At 50.0% G+C, this 21,565-nt stretch overlaps 1 protein-coding gene across 1 annotated transcript in view; it reads right to left on the bottom strand.

The window, feature by feature from the left end:
• CSMD2 (CUB and Sushi multiple domains 2) overlaps window positions 1–21,565 on the bottom strand; it is a 350,279-nt gene that overhangs the window by 36,102 nt on the left and 292,612 nt on the right. The window contains 8 exon segments of the mRNA XM_048326964.1: window positions 2,632–2,817; window positions 7,645–7,833; window positions 9,605–9,751; window positions 10,630–10,818; window positions 12,867–12,980; window positions 16,124–16,204; window positions 19,818–19,963; window positions 20,576–20,753. Coding sequence (XP_048182921.1) covers window positions 2,632–2,817; window positions 7,645–7,833; window positions 9,605–9,751; window positions 10,630–10,818; window positions 12,867–12,980; window positions 16,124–16,204; window positions 19,818–19,963; window positions 20,576–20,753 — 1,230 coding nt within the window.

The raw sequence follows: 21,565 nt of genomic DNA, 5'->3' as shown, positions 1-21,565 counted from the left end.
TATTAAAATCTTAATCTTAAAAATCTACAAAAGAGTGAAAAGAATTATTCATTGATTAAAAATCTTAATTTTAATAAAAATCTCCACATTAAAAATCTACAAGAAAGCAAAAAAAATTAATTTATTAAAAATCTCAATATTAAAATCTTCATATTAAAAATCTACAGAAAACAAAAAGAATTCTTAATTTATTAAAAATCTTCATTGAAATAAAAATATTAAAATCTTAATATTAAAAGCATACAGAAAAGCTAAAAAAATCCTTAATTTATTAAAAATCTTAATTTGACTAAAAATCTCGATATGAAAAATCTTAATATAAAAAAATCTACAAAAAAGGGAAAAAAATTCCTTAATTTATTAGAAATCTTAATGTTAATCAAAATAATAAAATCTTAATATTAAAAAGCTACAAAAAAGCTAAAAACTTTCATTTATTAAAAATCTTAATTTTACTAAAAATATTAAAATCTTAGTATCAAAAATCTACGAAAAAGCAAAAAAAATCTTAATTTATTCAAAATCATAATTTTAATATTAATATGAATATCTTAGTATTAAAAATCTACAAAAACCCTAAAAATTTACTTCATTTATTAAAAATCTTAATTTTAGTAAAAATATTAAAATATTAATGTTAAAATCTACAAAAAAGCAAACATTTTTCATTTTTAAAAAAATCTTAATTCTCATAAAAATATTAAAATCTTAATATTAAAAAACTACAAAAAAGCAAAAAATCTTAATTTATTCAAAATCATAATTTTAATCAAAATATTAAAATCTTAATATTAAAAATCTATGAAAAAGCGAAAATTTTTCTTCATTTATTAAAAATCTTAATTCTAATGAAAATATTAAAGTCTTAATATTAAAAATCTACAAAAAAGCAAAAAAACCCACCTTCATTTATTAAAAATTGCAATTTTACTAAAAATATTAAAATCTTATTATAAAAATTTTACAAAAAAGTGAAAAAAATTAATTTATTAAAAATCTTAACTTTACTAAAAATATTAAAATCTTATTATAAAAAATCTACAAAAAAGCGGAAAAAATTTAGATTTATTAAAAATCTTAATTCTCATAAAAATATTGAAGGCCTTTCAAACAAATCCCTGCCTTTATTCCCTTACTCCCGTCCAGTCTGTGTTTTTAGGAGGCCCCTCAAGGCACCACTCCAGCCACGGAGACTGGGGGGAAGCTGAGCCCTTCCCAGCCCCGCCAAGGCCTGCTCCTTTCTCCTTTCCATTCCCTTAATGCTTCCCAAAAAATCATCCCTTTTATTTATCCCCAGGAAACTGAGGCCCAGGGAGGGACAGGGAGGGAAGGAGCTCCAGGCCAGCCAGGCTGAGCTGCCTCTTGCCTTCATTCCATGGAATCATGGAATGGTTGGGGTTGGAAGGGCCTTCAATCCCATCCCATCCCACCCCACCCCACCCCATCCCATCCCATCCCTCCCCACCCCACCCCACCCCATCCCATCCCACCCCATCCCCATCCCCATCCCATCCCATCCCATCCCATCCCCATCCCCATCCCCATCCCCATCCCATCCCATCCCCACCCCATCCCATCCCATCCCACCCCATCCCACCCCATCCCCATCCCCATCCCATCCCATCCCTCCCCATCCCATCCCATCCCATCCCCATCCCATCCCATCCCATCCCCATCCCATCCCATCCCCATCCCATCCCATCCCATCCCACCCCATCCCACCCCATCCCCATCCCCATCCCATCCCATCCCACCCCACCCCATCCCCATCCCATCCCACCCCATCCCCATCCCATCCCATCCCCATCCCATCCCATCCCACCCCACCCCACCCCATCCCACCCCATCCCCATCCCATCCCATCCCACCCCACCCCATCCCCATCCCATCCCACCCCATCCCCATCCCATCCCATCCCCATCCCATCCCATCCCATCCCACCCCATCCCCATCCCCATCCCATCCCCATCCCACCCCATCCCATCCCCATCCCATCCCATCCCATCCCATCCCACCCCACCCCATCCCCATCCCACCCCCATCCCATCCCATCCCATCCCATCCCATCCCATCCCACCCCATCCCCATCCCATCCCTCCCCATCCCATCCCATCCCACCCCACCCCATCCCATCCCACCCCATCCCCATCCCATCCCATCCCACCCCACCCCATCCCATCCCACCCCATCCCCATCCCATCCCCATCCCATCCCATCCCATCCCACCCCACCCCATCCCATCCCCATCCCATCCCATCCCATCCCACCCCACCCCATCCCACCCCACCCCACCCCATCCCACCCCACCCCACCCCATCCCCATCCCATCCCCATCCCACCCCATCCCCATCCCATCCCATCCCATCCCATCCCCATCCCATCCCCATCCCATCCCATCCCACCCCACCCCATCCCATCCCATCCCCATCCCATCCCCATCCCCACCCCATCCCATCCCCATCCCATCCCCACCCCATCCCACCCCACCCCACCCCATCCCACCCCATCCCCTGCCAGATTCCATCTCTCCAGTAATTCCCCCCAAAGCCCAGAGCCGTGGGGCAGAGCTGGTTGTTCTCCAGGTGGAACAGCCACCCCAGCGCCGGCCGGCCATCCCGAATTCCCACTCACCCACGCACAGCGGGGGCTGATTCCCGTTGCTCCAGACTCCCTCCTGCAGGCACTCGGCGCTGGGCTCGGCGCCCGGCTGCAGCTGGAAGCCCTGGTTGCACTGGTACACGGCCTTGGTGCCCACCGTGTACTCCTTCCCAAAAACAACCCCGTTCCTCGGGGCTCTGGGAATGCCACAGGAGAGAGCTGGGAAGAGAAAACACACCATCCCCCCCCCCAAAAAAACCCATCAGGGAGCTGCTGGTTTTATCCCGAACTGAAATCCCAGATCCCAAACTTTCCTACTGGTAAACTCAGGGAGTGCCCACCCTGCATAAAAGACCAGTGTTTGCAACAGTGAATCCAACCCCAAATCCCAGTTCCTCCTGGAAAAGGCTCTGGCTCGCACTTCCCATAATAACCGTAACACAAAAATGCATCGGCAGAGCGCTGCCGAGTTCTCACGTGGAGATAAAGGATTCCACAGCAGCAGCCACCCCAAACCCCTCTCCAGGAGCACTTCTGGATACCATAAAGCAGCAAATTGTGGAATTAGGCTGTGGCAGAAGGGAGGATGGATTTAGCTGAGGAGGAAAAGGGTGGGAATTCAGGGGGAAAATGGAAAAGCCAGGCAGCTGCTGGAGACGGAGGCTCTGCACCATTCCCGGTGGAATCCTCGGATCCGAGGGCAGGGCAGGGAGGGGACAGGCAGGTGACAGCCAGAAATACACAAAGAACCACCCCATTGATGTTGTTATCCTGCTTCCCACCCCTGGGAATGCCAGCGCTGGGAAATGTCCCTCAAATCTGCTTTTCCAGCAGCATTCGGGGGAGGAGGGGAAGCAAATCCAGATCTGACTCCAAACCCACCCTGAGGTCCCCATCCCTCTCCAAGCCTGGCTCTGGGGAAGAGGGAGATCCACATCCCTCCTGTCTGGACAGGGTGGGATGCCAAGGGAAGAGCAGCCAGGACCTGGGAAGCTCCACTGGGAAGCTGCTGAAGGCTCCGTGGGGCTGGGAGAGGAGCAGAAGCAGCCAGGAAGCACAGCCCTAACCCCCGATCCCAATATCTGCCTGTGCTTCCCAACAATCCCATTCCCTCCTGGAGCAGCCCCAGCTCAGCTCCCGAGCTCTTCTCCCGAGCTGCTCCAACACATTCACCTTCCTGGTGTTCCCTAAGCACAGAAACAGGGCTGGAAAAGCAGGAAAAGTCACGTTTTGGTGACTGGGAGCTCAGTGAGGGCCAGGGAGCCGCAGCAGCACAACCCTGGGGCTTTCCCCACGCAAAGTCCAGCTTTTATCCCACTCCTGCTGCTGCCTGGAGCAGGATCCCAGAGCAGCTGGCAGGTGCTGGAATTCTGAGGGGTGGGAGCAATTCCAGAGGCAGGATCAGGCCCGTCCCTGGCGGCACTGATGGTGACAGGAGTGTCACTGCAGCGAGCTCAGGGCTGGCCAATCCCTCTCCAAGGCCTGGTGTCTAGACAGGCTGCCAGGCTGAATACCAATGGCCTTCCAGGGAAAAGAGGGCACCTGGAAAATCCAACCTTTTCCCTGCCACCCAGCAGCTCTGGTGGTCCTTTTTTCTGCTTCCCTTTCCTCCTGCTCCAGCCACGGAGACTGGGGGGAAGCTGAGCCCTTCCCAGCCCCGCCAAGGCCTGCTCCTTTCTCCTTTCCATTCCCTTAATGCTTCCCAAAAAATCATCCCTTTTATTTATCCCCAGGAAACTGAGGCCCAGGGAGGGACAGGGAGGGAAGGAGCTCCAGGCCAGCCAGGCTGAGCTGCCTCTTGCCTTCATTCCATGGAATCATGGAATGGTTGGGGTTGGAAGGACCTTCAATCCCATCCCACCCCCTGCCATGGCCAGGGACACCTTCCCCTATCCCAGGTGGCTCCAAGCCCCGTCCAACCTGGCCTGGGACACTTCCAGGGATCCAGAGGCAGCCCCAGCTTCTCTGGAAAACCCATTCCAGCCCCTCTCCACCCTCACAGGCAGGAATTTCTTTCCAATCTTTTATCTAAATCTGCTCTCTGCCAGTTTAAAACCAGTATCAAGTTTTTCTTTACAGAGACTTTTGGGGTGGCAACAAACCCATTCCTGAGGCTCAACCTGTGGGCACCACAACTCATGGGAATGTGGGATGAGGGAGGTTGTTCCAGAGGGAATCAAACCAGTGTTTGGCTTGGAAAAACAAAGGGAAAAAGGAGAAGGGACAGAAAAAGCAAATCTGCAGCTGGGATCCCAAAGACAAAACTGCTTCAAAGCAGCAGAGACAGCAAAGGCACAGAAGATCATGGAGTGCCCTCTGTGCCAAAGCAGGATGGTTCCCTGCAGAATATTCCACAAATCCAGCGAGGACGGAGCATGGAGGGAAGGTTATTCCGAGGGGACGGGGAAGGGGGAGAGGATTCTGAGCTGGCAGGAAGGAGCTTTGGGAAGAGTCACTTGTGGATTTGTGTTTCTGGGCACCCCAGTCCCTCCTTCCTGACACGGGGGAAACAATTCCTGCAGCTCCACGGAGGGAATTCCCAAATCTCTGCCACCTGAAAGGGTGAGAATTTGATACAGCCCAGCCCAAAAGCTGCTTTGGGAGATGTGGGGATAGAAAAATCTTGGATTTGATGTGGCTGAAGGAGCAGGAGAGGAGCCAGCCCAGGCCTGGGGGTGGAGCTGCTCTGCCAGGAATTCTCCTCCTGAATCCCGAATCCTGCATTCAGCCCAGGGCATGGGAGAGCCACGGGCCAGTGCTGGGATTCCTGACAGGAAAAGAGGAAAGAGAGGGGAAAAGGGACTCTTTCCACCTCGGCAGGAATTCAAGTTCTCCCTGCTCTTCCAGGGGGACATCCAGCAGCAAGATCCTGCCCTGTGTGCTCAGTGGAGACATTCCCACTCCTCCAAAGGGAAAACGAACCAGGAAGATACCTGGAATGCTATGGATTGCCCTCGAATCCCTGCTCTGCCATGGAGTGGCACCACGGATCGTGCCCGTGGGGCTCCTGCCACGTCACACGTTCAGCAGGGCCAGAGTGGTGCGGGATGGCTTTGGTGCCGCTCACTTCCCATGGAAAATCCCCTTCCCAAGGCACAGCCCCGGCCTGCTCAGCACCACCACGGGAGCTTCCCAACATTCCCAGGCCTGGGAGTGACCACCACAGCGGGTCTGGCTCCGAGCCCCTCCCTGGTGGCCCTGGAGCTGCTGGTTGGGGACTTGCTCCTGCTCTGCTCTGTGGCTGCGGTGTCACCCCAGCCAATCCAGCCCTTCCCAACTTCCCTCCATCTCCTTCCCACTCCCAGGTTAAAAGTCCATTCCCCTCACCCCACCACACCTCCTGGGAGCTGAGCACGAGGCTCAGGTGGGATTCCACCCCTGCACGGCAGTCAGGGCTTAGCAGGATCCAGACCTGTTCCTGAGGACACAATTTTCCTTAAAAAAGGTGGAGTAAACCAGAGGAATCCCTCAGGCTGGGCTAAGGATTCGGGAGGCACAGTTGCCATGACAGCCCTGGCTGTGCTGTTCATCTGCTCACCCCAGCTCTTGGCTTTGCCCAGTCCCCGTTTTCAGGGAGTGAAATCCCTCCCTGACCTTGTGTCCAGCCTCCCTCTGGAACAGGATGGAGCAGCGGGGCCTTGGTTTAGCACTTCCCACTCCTTTAAAATCAACTCCAGAGGGAAACGAGCGTTCCCAGCACCAAGTTCTCCTTCCGAGGTGCAATTCCCGAAGAGCCAAAGTGATCCAGGAGCCTTACAAGCCTCCCACATGGAACAATCCCACGTCTCCTGACGGTCTAACATTGCAGACACCGCAGAGCGACGGTGCCAGAGCCGGCTCTGCTCCCTGCCCGGATTCCAGGGAAGTCAACGCACTATGAATCCCCAGGCTCAGTCCCTTGGAACAGGGATGAGTGATCAAAGGCACCGCAAGGCTCCTTTGGAATAACGATGGGAATTCAGCTCCACAAAGGAGCCGGGATGATTGGTGGGTGGAGGGAAAGGTGGGAGCAGAGAGGGAACACCGGGAGCAGCAGCAGAACCCCCTGGGCACAGAGCCTTGTCCCCAGTGCTTCCCGTGCTGGAATTCGCTCCGTGCCAGGCAGGACGTGCAGGAGATTCCGGATAATGAGCACGGAATGTGGAAGGAACAACTCCACGGCTAAACCTTGGATGAAGCCAATGGGAGCTGCCTGAATCCCCAGGAATTTCCCTCCCCCCGCTGACATGTGCAGAGCTAAGAGGGCACTTCCAGAAGAACCGGAAAGGGAATTCCAGTCAGGAAGCAGAGCAGCCCTCATGCTCCTGGCAGCCTTTCCAGATTCTTCCAAGCCTTTGTGGATTCTTCCAAGCTTCTCCCAAGCGAGGCTTGGCTGTGTCTTCACTGAGTGTCTGAACACTTCCACACCAAGAGCCTTCACAGAGATGGGGCTTTTCCTTCCCCATCCTGAGCCCTTCCCTCTTTTCCTGCTCCCAGTTACTCCCTTCCCTCTTTGCCCTTCTATTCCCAAGGCCTTGGACATGAGGATCACCCCTCAGTGCCCACCTGCAGCTCCAAGTCTGTCCTCAACATGGAATTCTCAATGGGAATTCCAAAGGCAGCACCTTCACACAGATGAGGCTTTTCCTCCCCCATCCCAAGGCCTTCCCTCTTTTCCCATTCCCAGTTACCCACTTACCTCTTTCCCCATCTATTCCCAAGGCCTTGGATACGAGGAGCACCTCTCAGTGCCTGCCAACATCTCCAAGCCTGTTTTCAACATGGAATTCTCAACGGGAATTCCAACAGCAGCACCTTCACACAGATTGGGAATTTTTCCTCCCTCATCTGGAGCCCTTCCTTCTTTTCCCACTCCCAGTTACCTCCTTCCCTCTCTGCCCATCTATTCCCAAGGCCTTGGACACAAGGAGCACCCCTCAGTGCTCCGAGCCCGTTCTCAACACGGAATTCTCAACGGGAATTCCAATTTGGGGTTTTTTTCACCGCCTTTTCCCCCGCTTTTCCCAGGATTCCTGGCACTTGATCCCAACCCGTCCATGCTCTCACCTTGGCACAGGGGGATGGCTTCCCTCCAGTGGAAGTGGCCCTGGGGGTGCTGGCTGCAGGTGGTGGTGCTGTGTCCCACCAGGCGGTATCCGGCGTCGCATCCGAAGCGCACGGAGCTGCCGGGGCGCAGCCCGGAGTGGCTCAGGATCATCCCGTGCGCCGGCGGCTGCGGGAGGCTGCAGTAGGGAGCTGGGAAGGGGGGCAGGAGAAAGGAAACCGATCACGGCACGGGCAGCATCAGGGTCATCCCCTTCCCGCTCCCAGGAATTACACCGAGCTTCCCGAAAAATGGGGAATTGACGACGGATAAACACGAAGTCGAAGCGGGGAAGGAGCGCGGGGCTCTGGTCCGAGCCTCACTCCGGAATAAGGGGTCGATCCTGATAATGAAATATTCCTTAATCCATCTGCTGAGTGAATTCATTCCTCATTTCTGAGGCGCTGGCAGGGTCTGAGCCTGGTTTGAGAACTTCCATTAATTGAGAATTGCCAAGTTCCCACACAGGGATTCGCTGCAGGGAATTCTCAGCCAATATTCCGGCTCCGGCAGCAGTTTTGTGCTGGATGAGCAGCCAGGATTCCCTGATCCTGGTTCTGCTCCCAAACAGATGAGCAGGAGCACGGAGTGGGTTTGACAATTCCCTGGAAAAGCTGTGACACCCTCGGTCACAGGGAAGTTGTGCCTCATGCTCTGAGCAGCTCCTGACGTTCTGGGATGTTCCTCACTGCAAGGACACGGTCATTCAGGAACACAGAGATATTTGGGATGGGATTCCCTCATCCAGATCCAGATGTTTTTGACAATTCCCTGGAAAAGCTGTGACACCCTCGGTGACAGGGAAGTCGTGGCTCATGCTCTGAACAGCTCCTAAGCAGGTTCTGACATTCTGGGATGTTCCTCACTGCAAGGATGTGATCATTTAGGAACACAGAAATATTCGGGATGGGATTCCCTCATCCGGATCCAGAGCCACTTATAGAACCCCAGAATCATTAAGGTTGGAAAAGGTCTCCAAGATCGAGTCCAGCCATTACCCCACCACCAAACCAGGTCCTTGAGCACCACATCTACGCTTTGTTTGAGCACTTCCAGGGATTGTGATTCCAGCACTTCCCTGGACAGACTTTTCCAGTGCCTGACCACCCCCTCATCCACAAACCTTTCCCAACATCCAATCCCTGGCATCAATGACTCCACACATCCTGCTTCTGACTCTGAAGAGTGCTTGAGAAACGACTCAAAGCTCCAAGGATTCTCCCTGGAATTCCTCCTGACTGTGATCCCATAATGCTGGTTCTGATTGCTAAAGAATGGTTGAGAAATGACCCAAAGTTCCAAGGATTCCCCCTGGAATTCCTCCTGATTGTGATCCCATAATGCTGGTTCTGATTGCTAAAGAATGGTCAAGAAACAACCCAAAGCTCCAAGGATTCTCCCTGGAATTCCTCCTGATTGTGATCCCATAATCCTGGTTAGGATTGCTAAAGAATGGTCGAGAAATGATCCAAAGCTCCAAGGATTCTCCCTGGAATTCCTCCTGATTGTGATCCCACAATCCTGGTTCTGATTGCTAAAGAATGGTCGAGAAATGACCCAAAGCTCCAAGGATTCTCCCTGGAATTCCTCCTGATTGTGATCCCACAATCCTGGTTCTGATTGCTAAAGAATGGTCGAGAAATGACCCAAAGCTCCAAGGATTCTCCCTGGAATTCCTCCTGATTGTGATCCCACAATCCTGGTTCTGATTGCTAAAGAATGGTCGAGAAATGACCCAAAGCTCCAAGGATTCTCGTGGACAGACCCTGCCTTTCCCACCCTCCCCAGCTCGGAACGTGCCCGGCTTTGTGCCTGCCCCGCCTCGGCACCTCCTGCCCTCACAGCTGGATCTCTGCAGGAATTCCATGGATTCTCCTGGCTGTGGAGCCATTCCTGCTGCTGGCAGAGGCAGCTGGGACTCACCGGAGTAGCGGATTTTGAAGCCTTTCCTGTTGTAGGCGTGGTCGGAGGACCAGCGCAGGAAGACGCTGTTCCCGCTGCTGGTGACGGTCAGAGGGGCCGAGTAATTCCCACTCAGGGACAGCAGCAGGGGACTCTGTCCAGAGGGACCTGGAAGGAAGGAAGGGACAGGGAAAAGGGAAAAGTCAGAGCTGCCACGGAGCCACTCGTGGGGCTCGGTGTCCCTGCGGGAGGAACGGGCACATGGAGCTTTTCCATGAGGAGAGGCAGCTCCCAGCTCGCTCTGGACATGAGTTCCAGGGCTCACATCCTGCTCCTGGGAATCCAGGATCCAAAAAACCACATTAAAACCAGGATTTGCTCCAGGCAGGAGCTCAGGTCCCCATGGTGCTCCCAGGAGCACCAGCACAGCCCCCACGTTCTGCATGGGTTGCCCTGACAATCCCATTCCCATTCCCAAGACTTTTCCAGTGCCTGACCACCCCCTCATCCACAAAGCTTTCCCAGTATCCAATCCCTGGCATCAATGACTCCACACATCCTGCTTCTGACTCTGAAGAGTGCTTGAGAAATGAGCCAAAGCTCCAAGGTTTCTCCCTGGGATTTTTCCAGAGTGTGATCCCATAATCCTGGTTCTGATTGTTGAAGAGTGGTTGAGAAACAACTCAAAGCTCCAAGGTTCCTCCTGGGCCTGGAGAATCCGCTCCCTGCGGCCTTCAGGGATGAGAATTCCCACTTCCCAACTCATTCCCTGCAGCAATCTCTGCTGCCATCCCTCTCCCAGGAATTTCCCAACTCCCGCCCCTTGGAAAAACGCTTCAGATCCAGCTGAAAAATGGAATTGCTGCTATTTCCTTATGCCAGGAACCAGCGAGGCTCAGGAGGAGCTTTCTGGAAGGCCAGCAGGAGGTTACAGGTGGGCAGCTGGGCCTGGAATGCTCCTTCCCCTTTGACTGCCATGGGATTATGGAATCCCAGGAAGGTTTGGGATGAAGGACCCCCGCAGGTCGGAGGGGTCAATCTCTTACCATCGAAGATCTCGAACTCGTCGAACTGCTTCTCGCTGAGGAAGTACTCGATGGTGAGGGAGATGTTGTACCCCGGCTCCACCTTCACCACCCAGGAACACGTCTGGAAGTGAGGGTAACTTCCCAGGAAGCTCTGGCTCAGGATCACCCCCGTGGAATCCGTCATCAGCTGGTTCATGGGGCAGTGCACTGGGAATGGAAAGGAATATTCCTGGTTTTTCAGAGGAAGGATGGAAGCACAATGCCTGTCTTGATGAGCCAGCTCAAAGCAGAGCACGACCCCTGCACTCCTTGATCCCTGGAGCTTGGAGAATCCCAAAATCCCACAAACCCCAATAATTGTCGCACGTAAAGAAGGGAGCAAAAAGCAGCGAAGCCAACAAACCATTCCCGCTGCCTCGGCCCCGCTCCCCATCTCTCCCAAAACGAGCAACGCCACAACCAGAACTCTCTGGAGGCACAGAAACCTCTCCAGGAATCCCTGGAAACTCCATCAGAACAAAGGCTGGAACTGCAGCTCATCCCGTGGAGTTGTTAACTGGGACATGGGAACTCCCAATTCCCTCCTCTCATCCCCACCCCACACTCGGCATCGGGGAATGTTAAACCCAGCTGGGAAGAGTGAAAAAAAGGCCAACAAAATACCCCAGAAAAGGGGAACACACAGAGGAAGGCGGGAAAGGAAAAGGAAAAGGAAAAGGAAAGGAAAAGGAAAAGGAAAAGGAAAAGGAAAAGGAAAAGGAAAAGGAAAAGGAAAAGGAAAAGGAAAAGGAAAAGGAAAAGGAAAAGGAAAAGGAAAAGGAAAAGGAAAAGGAAAAGGAAAAGGAAAAGGAAAAGGAAAAGGGAAAGGGAAAGGAAAAGGAAAAGGAAAAGGAAAGGAAAAGGAAAGGAAAAGGAAAGGAAAAGGAAAAGGAAAGGAAAAGGAAAGGAAAGGAAAAGGAAAGGAAAAGGAAAGGAAAAGGAAAGGAAAAGGAAAGGAAAAGGAAAGGAAAAGGAAAGGAAAAGGAAAAGGAAAAGGAAAAGGAAAAGGAAAGGAAAAGGAAAGGAAAGGAAAAGGAAAAGGAAAAGGAAAAGGAAAAGGAAAAGGAAAGGAAAAGGAAAAGGAAAGAGGAAAAGGAAAAGAAAGGAAAAGGAAAGGAAAATCTTTATTTACCCCATAGTTGCCACCAAAGCTCGGTGCAAATGCAGGATTTTATGGACAGAAAATAGCCAGAAGTGCCCAGAAAGAACAGGGAATTCTTTCCAAATCCTGCAATCCCATCAGGAATGTTGTGGCCTCCAGGAACTGGTGGCCAGCTGTGATCTGGGCAGTGCCCTCAGCCCCGGGCTAACAACCACCAGGAAATCATGGAATGACCTCGCTCCCTCTCCTCCAGCTCCTGCTCTCGCAGAGGGAATAAAGCTCCAGGAAAATATCCCATTATTTGGGAAAAATGGTCAGAGGGCAGCGGAATAACCAGGGCTGGAGCGGGCAAAGGGCCCAGCAGGGATCCAGAGGAGAAATCAGGGATGTGGGAGCAGGGAAGCATCTCTGGGATCGCTCCTGAGCAGCCCCAAGGTGCCCCAGGCAGCGAGTTTGGGGCTTTCAATTCCAGACATTCCCTGGAATCAACAGAGGAGCTGTTCCTGTGGGATTGCCCAGCCAGAGGAGCTTCCCTGCTCCTCCTCTGACAGCCCAGCATTCTCTGTTCCCACGGGAAGGACACCTGGATGCCTCTGGAGCACACAGCACTGCTCAATCCCAAATCCCAAAAACCCTTGGGGTGCAATCCCAGGGTTTTGGTGTGGAGACCCTGCAAAATTCCTGGAGCCTGGAGTGGGGAAACTGGAATTGGTGGGCACTGGAAGAGGCTCCCCAGGGAATTGTCACAATCCCAAGGCTGCATTCCAGAGCTCCAGGAATGTTGGGACAACACTCTCAGGGATGCAGGGGGTGGAATTTTTGGCATGTCAGTGCAGGAACAGGGATTAAACAGGATGATCCTTCCAGCTCAGGATATTCCATGATTTTATGAACATTCCCTCCATCATTTTCCAGAGCTGCTGCCATGAATTCCCCTGGGATTTGCTGAGATCCCAGCCCTGGCACACAGCGGGGTCTCCCTCCCTCACCCCAAGCCCCGCACTCCCGGCATGCTGGAGATGGGAAAATTAACCCCAAGGATGAAAAATGTGTAGGAAAACCTCTCCCAGATCCCTCCCTGAGCAGGGAAATCTGGGAATTATGGAGGCTTTACCTTCACAGGTGGGTGGGGGCCCCTCGAACTGCAGGTGGGTGCCCAGTTTGCAGGTGAGGATCTCGTTCCCGATCAGGGTGAAGCCGGGAAGGCAGCGGTACCTCACGATGTCACCTGGGCAGGGATGGAAAACGGGAATGAGAGGGGGAAATGCAGGGATAAAAGGGGAAATAGAGGGATAGAAGGGGAAATGGAGGGATAGAAGGGGAAATGGAGGGATAGAAGGGGAAATGGAGGGATACAAGGGGAAGTGCAGGGATACAAGGGGAAAGAGAGGGATAAAAAAGGGAAATAGAATGATGAAAGGGGGAAATGCAGGGATAAAAGGGGAAATAGAGGGATAAAAGGGGGAAATGCAGGAAAAAAGGGGAAATAGAGGGATAAAAGGGGGGAAAGCAGGAATTAAAGAGGGAAATGCAGGGATAAAAGGGGGAAATAGAGGGATAAAAGGGGGAAATAGAGGGATACAAGGGGAAATAGAGGGATAGAAGGGGAAATAGAGGGATAGAAGGGGAAATGGAGGGATAGAAGGGGGAATGGAGGGATACAAGGGGAAACAGAGGGATAAAAAAGGGAAATAGAATGATAAAAGGGGGAAATGCAGGGATAGAAGGGGAAATAGAGGGATAAAAGGGGAAATAGAGGGATAGAAGGGGAAATGGAGGGATAGAAGGGGAAATGGAGGGATACAAGGGGAAGTGCAGGGATACAAGGGGAAAGAGAGGGATAAAAAAGGGAAATAGAATGATGAAAGGGGGAAATGCAGGAATAGAAGGGGAAATAGAGGGATAAAAGGGGGAAATGCAGGAAAAAAGGGGAAATAGAGGGATAAAAGGGGGGAAAGCAGGAATTAAAGAGGGAAATGCAGGGATAAAAGGGGGAAATAGAGGGATAAAAGGGGGAAATAGAGGGATACAAGGGGAAATAGAGGGATAGAAGGGGAAATAGAGGGATAGAAGGGGAAATGGAGGGATACAAGGCGGAATGGAGGGATACAAGGGGAAATAGAGGGATAAAAAAGGGAAATAGAATGATAAAAGGGGGAAATGCAGGGATAGAAGGGGAAATAGAGGGATAAAAGGGGAAATAGAGGGATAGAAGGGGAAATGGAGGGATAGAAGGGGAAATGGAGGGATACAAGGGGAAGTGCAGGGATACAAGGGGAAAGAGAGGGATAAAAAAGGGAAATAGAATGATGAAAGGGGGAAATGCAGGAATAGAAGGGGAAATAGAGGGATAAAAGGGGGAAATGCAGGAAAAAAGGGGAAATAGAGGGATAAAAGGGGGGAAAGCAGGAATTAAAGAGGGAAATGCAGGGATAAAAGGGGGAAATAGAGGGATAAAAGGGGGAAATAGAGGGATAGAAGGGGAAATAGAGGGATAGAAGGGGAAATAGAGGGATAGAAGGGGGAATGGAGGGATACAAGGCGGAATGGAGGGATACAAGGGGAAATAGAGGGATAAAAAAGGGAAATAGAATGATAAAAGGGGGAAATGCAGGGATAGAAGGGGAAATAGAGGGATAAAAGGGGAAATAGAGGGATAGAAGGGGAAATGGAGGGATAGAAGGGGAAGTGCAGGGATACAAGGGGAAAGAGAGGGATAAAAAAGGGAAATAGAATGATGTAAGGGGGAAATGCAGGAATAGAAGGGGAAATAGAGGGATAAAAGGGGGAAATGCAGGAAAAAAGGGGAAATAGAGGGATAAAAGGGGGGAAAGCAGGAATTAAAGAGGGAAATGCAGGGATAAAAGGGGGAAATAGAGGGATAAAAGGGGGAAATAGAGGGATAGAAGGGGAAATAGAGGGATAGAAGGGGGAAATGGAGGGATAAAAGGGGGAAATGCAGGGGTAGAAGGGATAAAAAGAGGGATAAAAGGTCAAAATGCAGGAATTAAAGAGGGAAATGCAGGAATAAAAGGGGAAATAGAGGGATAAAAGGGGGAAATAGAGGGATAAAAGGAGGGAATGCAGGGATAGAAGGGGAAATAGAGGGTTAAGGGGGGAATGCAGGCATAAAAGGGGAAAAGGCAAGAATAAAAGGTATAAATGCAGGAATAAAAGGGGATATAGAGGGATAAAAGGTCAAAATGCAGGAATTAAAGGTCAAAATGCAGGAATTAAAGGGGGAAATGCAGGAATAAAAGGGATAAAAAGAGGAATAAAAGGGGGAATGCAGGAATAAAAGGTCAAAATGCAGGAATAACGGGGATATGCAGGGATAGAAGGGGAAATAGAGGGATAAAAGGGGGAATAGAGGGATAAAAGGGATAAAAAAGAGGGATAAAAGGGGGAAATACAGGGATAAAAGGGGGAAATAGAGGAATAAAAGGTCAAAATGCAGGAAGTAAAGGGGAAATAGAGGGATAAAAGCGGGAAGGCAGAAGTAAAAGGAGGAAATCAGAAATAAAAGGGGTAAATGCAGGAAAAAAAGGGTAAATTGAGGGATAAAAGGGGTAAGTGCAGGGATAAAAGGGATAAAAAGAGGGATAAAAGGGGGGAATGCAGGAATAAAAGGTCAAAATGCAGGAATAAAAGGGGAAATAGAGGGATAAAAGGGGGAAAATGCAGGGATAAAAGGGATAAAAAGAGGGATAAAAGGGGGAAATTCAGGGATAAAAGGGGGAAATAGAGGGATAAAAGGGGGGAATGCAGGCATAAAAGGGGAAGTAGAGGGATAAAAGGGGGGAATGCAGGCATAAAAGGGGAAAATGCAGGGATAAAAGGGATAAAAAGAGGGATAAAAGGGGGAAATGCAGGGATTAAAGGTGTAAATCAGAAATAAAAGGCTCCGAAAGCCACGCTGGAGTCACCCTGGGATGAACTCCCAGCACCCCACGAGATCCAGGAACGATTCCAGGCGCAGACTCCCCTCAGAGAGAGCAGCTCCGAGAAAAATCCTGGCTGCGGCCACTTAAAAATGTGGATGGGAGCAACAGCCACCAAAAAAATGCCCCCAAAAAGCTCCTGAAAAGCCCCCAGAAAGCAGAATAACAGCTCCAAAGCTTTGTGTGCAACACCTGAGAGCCATCGTTATTCCCAAAGATTCCTGAGGGATTCCAAACAGGCTCAGGGCTCCCACAAAAACCACTTTTCCAGGGAGCAAAAGGCTGGGAACAACGGGAGCACTTGGATGCTGTGTTTGGTGCTGAGCTCCCATGGAAAGCCCCTCTGGAAGCCCAAATTTGGGAGGAAAACGCCGTTGCCAGGAGTTGGGGAGGTGGGAATGAGGATGAGGAGGATGAGGGAAGCTGTTACCGATGTTGAACTCCTCGTTCTCCGTGATGATCTCGGCGTTGGGAACGACGGTGGGAGGCTGGCAGCGGAAAAGCTGGAAAGCTGGGAAAGCAAGGGAAGAGCAGCACAGTGGAATCAGGGGAATTCCTCGCTCTCCATGAGGAAAGTCCTCCTTCTCCATGAGGAAATTCCTCCCTCTCTACAAGGAAATTCTTCCTTCTCCATGAGGAAATTCCTCCCTCTCCATGAGGAAATTCCTCCCTCTCCATGAGGAAATTCCTCCCTCTCCATGAGGAAAATCCTCCCTGTCCATGACGAAAATCCTCCCTCTCTGCAAAGAAAATTCCTCCCTCTCCACGAGGAAATTCCTCCTTCTCCATGAGGAAATTCCTCCCTCTCGATGAGGAAATTCTTCCCTCTCCACAAGGAAATTCCTCCCTCTCCACAAGGAGAAGGAAAATTCCTCCCTCTCCATGAGGAAAATTCCTCCTTCTCAACAAGGAAAATTCTTCCTCTCCATGAGGAAATTCCTCCCTCTCCACGACGTAAATTCCTCCCTTTCCACGAGGAAATTCCTCCCTTTCTGCAAAGGAAATTCCTCCCTCTCCATGAGGGAAATTCCTCCCTCTCCCCAAGGAGAAGGAAAATTCCTCCTTCTCCACAAGGAAATTCCTCCTTCTCCACGAGGAAAATTGCTCCCTTTCCATGAGGAAATTCCTCCCCCTCCATGAGGAAAATCTTCCCTCTCCATGAGGAAATTCCTCCTTCTCCACAAGGAAATTCCTCCCTTTCCACGAGGAAATTCCTCCCTCACTGCAAGGAAAATTCCTCCCTCTCCACAAGGAAATTCCTCCCTCACTGCAAGGAAAATTCCTCCCTCTCCACAAGGAAATTCCTCCCTCTCTGCAAAGGAAATTGCTCCCTCTCCATGAGGAAAATTCCTCCTTCTCCACAAGGAAATTCCTCCCTCTCCGTAAGGAAAATTGCTCCCTTTCCATGAGGAAATTCCTCCCTCTCCATGAGGAGCAGGAATTGGCAAACTCCACCCGGGCCTTTCCCCCCACAAATCCTACAGAGATGGAGGCAGGAATTTGAATCCTGATGTTTCTTCCACCCCAACAAGAAGATTTTGGGCATTCCTGGACAGTGTTTTCCCTTTGGGAATGTCACCAGCACTTTCTGGGATGCTGAGGAAGGATCTCGGTGTCCTCTGAGGAATTCAGGCGCCCACCCAGGAAGGAAAAGTCTCAGGCTCCTCATAAATAAAAAGAATTATTCAGGGAATTCCCTCCCTGGGACAGGGATTCAAAACTCACCGATTTTTATTTTGTTTTCAACTTGGAATTAGTGATTTCTTCCACAAAGAATTCCAGGAGTGAGAATATTTCCAGCTGCAAATCCTGCAGGAGCTTTGGAATTCACAGAGTGCCCTGAGCAAGGTCCAAGTCAGTGCTCAGGGAAGGTGAAATGGGACAAAATTGGCATTTTTTGCCCCAAAAGCTGCTATTTTTCAGGGCTACCGCAAGGATAAATGGGGAGATAAATGGAGTTGAGGGGCAGAAATTATTTTTTTATATAAAAAAAGAGATATTTTAATATAGTTTTGGTGAATTTTCCCCCAAAATTAGAGCTCAGCTCCCCCTGAGCAGAACAAAAGCAGCGCTCAGGAGAAGAAAATCCCAAAAATCAGCCCAGCAGAGCCCTGAGCAGGTTCAACAGGATCCATGGCACCAGGAATTCCATGGATATTCATGCCAGACATTCCCTGCTCTTTGCTCAGCCCTCCCTGCTCCTGCTCCTGGACAGGCCCTGCTCCCCCTGAAATCCAGCTCAGCCTTTTAATCCCAGATCCTGCAGCTCCAGTGGCCACTGGATATTCATTCCTGCCACCTCCACCTCTTCCCAGCACGGCAGAGCAGCCCAGATGAGGATTGGGAATCATGGAATTGATCACGGAATCCAGCTTCAATCTCTAAGCTGGAAAACTAGGCTGGAAAACTCCATGGAAAAAAACTGGCCTGAAAAAGTTGGTGAAAAAAACTGGGCTGGAATATTTTGGGGGAAAAAAAAAACTGGGCTGGAAAACTCCATGGAAAACCTGGGCTGAAAAACTCTGTGGCAAAAGTTGAAATACATTTTTTAGAGGAGGAGATGCTCTGTGGTTGCCTTGCCCTGATTCCTTCCTTTGTAAAACGGGGCAGGATCATTTTTTTCCAAAAGGTGTGAGGGAAATATGGGATTTTTGCAGGCGCTGGGAATGGGCTGGAGGTGGCTTCTGTATCCTGGGAGTGCAAGGAGGGGAGGAAAACACCAGTAAATGGGACTAGAGGGCTCCTGGAATAGTGGGAGATGTCCCTGCCCATGGAAAGGGCTGGAATGGGATGGGATTTATCCCACCCACACCAGCCTGGCATTGTAGAAATGAGATTTAATCGGAGTGCCCAGCTGGAAAACAGGTTCCAAGTGACATTAAACTGCCCTGATTCCATCCAGGACCAATCCCAGACTTCCCACACCAGCACAGGGCACTGCCAGGATTAGGGAATGGCTGATGGATTCCACCCACAGCAGGGAGGGTCTTTAATTCCCACCACAAAAGCAGCGCTCACTCCACTGCCCCCACCCTGCTCAATTCTGAGCCAAACCTCCCAAACCATCATTTTTTTCCGTAACTTCCATGCTCTGGGAATATCAATCTTCCCTAAATTCAGCCCTTGGGAGCCTGCAGAGGTTCCTGAGGGATCCTGCACAGGTTCCCCATGGAATTCCTGCAGGGCTGCGGCTGCACATCCCTGGATTCAGGAGCCACTTCCCAAAATCCCGGCGCCGCCGCAGGAACTCCTCGGTTAATCCGATTTAAATGCTCTCAATTCCATGTAATATCCCAGATTTCTCCAGCCTGAGCTGCCCTCACACCAAGGAATCCCCGAGTAATCCAGGGATTTGCAGGAATGCTTTTCCTCCCCTGAGGAATGAAGCTGTTGCCATTTAAAACAGGCCACCGTGATCCAGCTGGTTCAGCAGAGCACTGGAAAGGGAAAACTTCCAGGAATACTGAGGGGAAGCAGAGTTTTAGGTAAATAAAGTGGATTTATCCATAAGGATGAGGAGGGGATTTACAGGCATCGCCTCAGGACAGGTGTAGGGGTGTCATGGGTGCTGGTCACGGAATCCAGCTTCAATCTCTAGCCTGGAAAATTTGTGGGAAAAAAAGCCTGGTTTGAAAAATTCGGTGGCAAAAACTGGGCTGGAAAACGTCCTGGAAATAACTGGGCTGAAAAACTTTGTGGAAAAAAACGGGTTAGAAAACTCTGTGGAAAAAAAATGGGCTGGAAAATTTCATGGAAAAAAATTGGGCTGGAAAACTCTGTGGAAAAAAACTGGGCTGGAAAATTTCATGGAAAAAAATTGGGCTGGAAAACTTCCTGGAAAAAACTGGTCTGGAAAACTTTGTGGAAAACCTGGGTTGTAAAACTTCCTGGAAAAAAATTGGGCCGGAAAAATTAATGGAAAAAACTGGGCTGATAAATCGTGTGGGAAAAAAACAGGTTGGAAAACTTCACGGAAATAAACTGGGCTGGAAAACTTTGTGGAAAAAAATGGGCTGAAAAACTGTGGAAAACTAGGGGTCAAAGGGTATTTTTTTTCATTTTCCCAGAACTATTCCCTGCTCTTCCCAACATTTCCCCCATCCCAGGAACGCTGCAATACCGACCATAGAAATAAATGGCGAAGATGCCTCCGTTAGCGGCGTCGCTGTGGAACCTCAGCAGCACCTGGTTGGAGGAGCTCTGGGCTGATTTCTTGGCTGAGTTCCCTGTGAACACCCCCAGCTGAGGGGCTGTTTGCTGGGGCCCATCCCTAATGCCAAACACACAAAAAAAAAGGACATTATTCCATGGATTTCACCGTAGGAACTCCACCTCCTCCTGCCCTGCACGCCCAGGGACTCCTCCCTTCCTTATCCTCCTGTTCCCACATCCACATTTCACAGCCCCAATCCCTCTCTCTGCTCCAGTTTAACCCCCGCAAGGCTCTCAGTGCTCACCCAGTGGATAATGACAGCCACAAATTTCACTTTTACCCTCAGAAATTGAGGAATTAGGAGCCGTTTCCCAAAGGAATTCCACTCCCTGTTTGCCCAGCAGACTCGGGGATATTCGGAAGGTCAGACATTGAGTGCTACGAGCTCAAAATTTGGTCACAAACTCTTTAATCAGAGCAGCTTTGCGAGCTCCCCTGGCTGCCTGAAGCCGATGATCTCCGTTACTATGCATAAATAATAGTTTTATTTATTCATTTTAAAACAAAGCTTGAAAAAAAAATCATCATTTCTCTTCCCTTCTCCAAACAAACCAAGAAGCTTCCAGGGGAAGATCCCAGGGGTCCCATTCCCAGCTGCTGCTGTTTAAAAGCCAGGAGTTATCTCCCCAAAATGAGCCCTCGGAGTGATTCCCGACCCTCTGTACCCACCAGACGGTGATGAAGTCGTTGTAGGGCTCTGTCTGCAGCAGGGTGAAGTTCAGGTGGATCCCATATCCCACAGGCACTGTCAGGAGCCAGGTGCAATCCTGGGAATTCGGGTACTGGTTGGGGAAGCCGGGAGAATAAACTGTCCCATTCTGGGCGGTGACATTGCCCCCACAAGGCACTGCAGGGGATCAGAGAGAAACACAAACCCAGTGGGGAAATACCCCTTAAATATCCTTGTATCCCAGTTTTATTCCATATCTCCTTAAATATCCTTATATCCCAGTTTTATTCCATATGCCCTTAAATATCCTTATATCCCAGTTTTATTCCATATGCCCTTAAATATCCTTGTATCCCAGTTTTATTCCTTTTGTTTTGGGGATACGAAGGTAACAATTCTGGACACAGGAAGATCTAGATCTTGCCCTAACTCGCCTTGAATAATTCCTCTCTGCCACAAGCACATCCCACATTTCTTCATGGAAATAAACTGGGTTGAAAAACTTCCTGGGAGAAACTGGGCTGGAAAACTTTGTGGAAAATCTGGGCTGAAAATCTCAGTGGAAAAAAAACCAAAACCAAACTGGTTTGAAAAACTCTGTGGCAAAAACTGGGCTGGAAAACGTGGAAAAAACTGGGCATTTTCAGCTTGATTGCACGATGGTAAAATTATGGAGTTCTTCAGATGTGGATTTTATCCAGCTGTGCCAGCCAGGTGTGCACAGAAACTCCTCTCTCACTCCCACTGAGAATCCCTGAGCTCCTCCAGCTGCCATGGCAATCAGAGTTTGGGATGGGATCACCCCAGGAGCAAATCCATGCCCTGGATCCTGGAGCAGCTGGCAGGGAAATGAGGATTGGGGTGGCAGCAGCATGCAGGTCATCAATCCCAGTGACAGTCCCGCTGCAGGAGGCCTCCTCCAGCTCCAAATGAACTTGCAGACTAAACGAGGCAATTAGGCCCAGCCCAGGGATGAGCTCAGGATGCAG

Source organism: Corvus hawaiiensis, chromosome 23, assembly GCF_020740725.1.
Source record: "Corvus hawaiiensis isolate bCorHaw1 chromosome 23, bCorHaw1.pri.cur, whole genome shotgun sequence".
Classification (NCBI taxonomy): Eukaryota; Metazoa; Chordata; class Aves; order Passeriformes; family Corvidae; genus Corvus; species Corvus hawaiiensis.
Note: the sequence above shows the minus strand (reverse complement) of the source record. Positions and strands in the feature narration are given on the sequence as shown.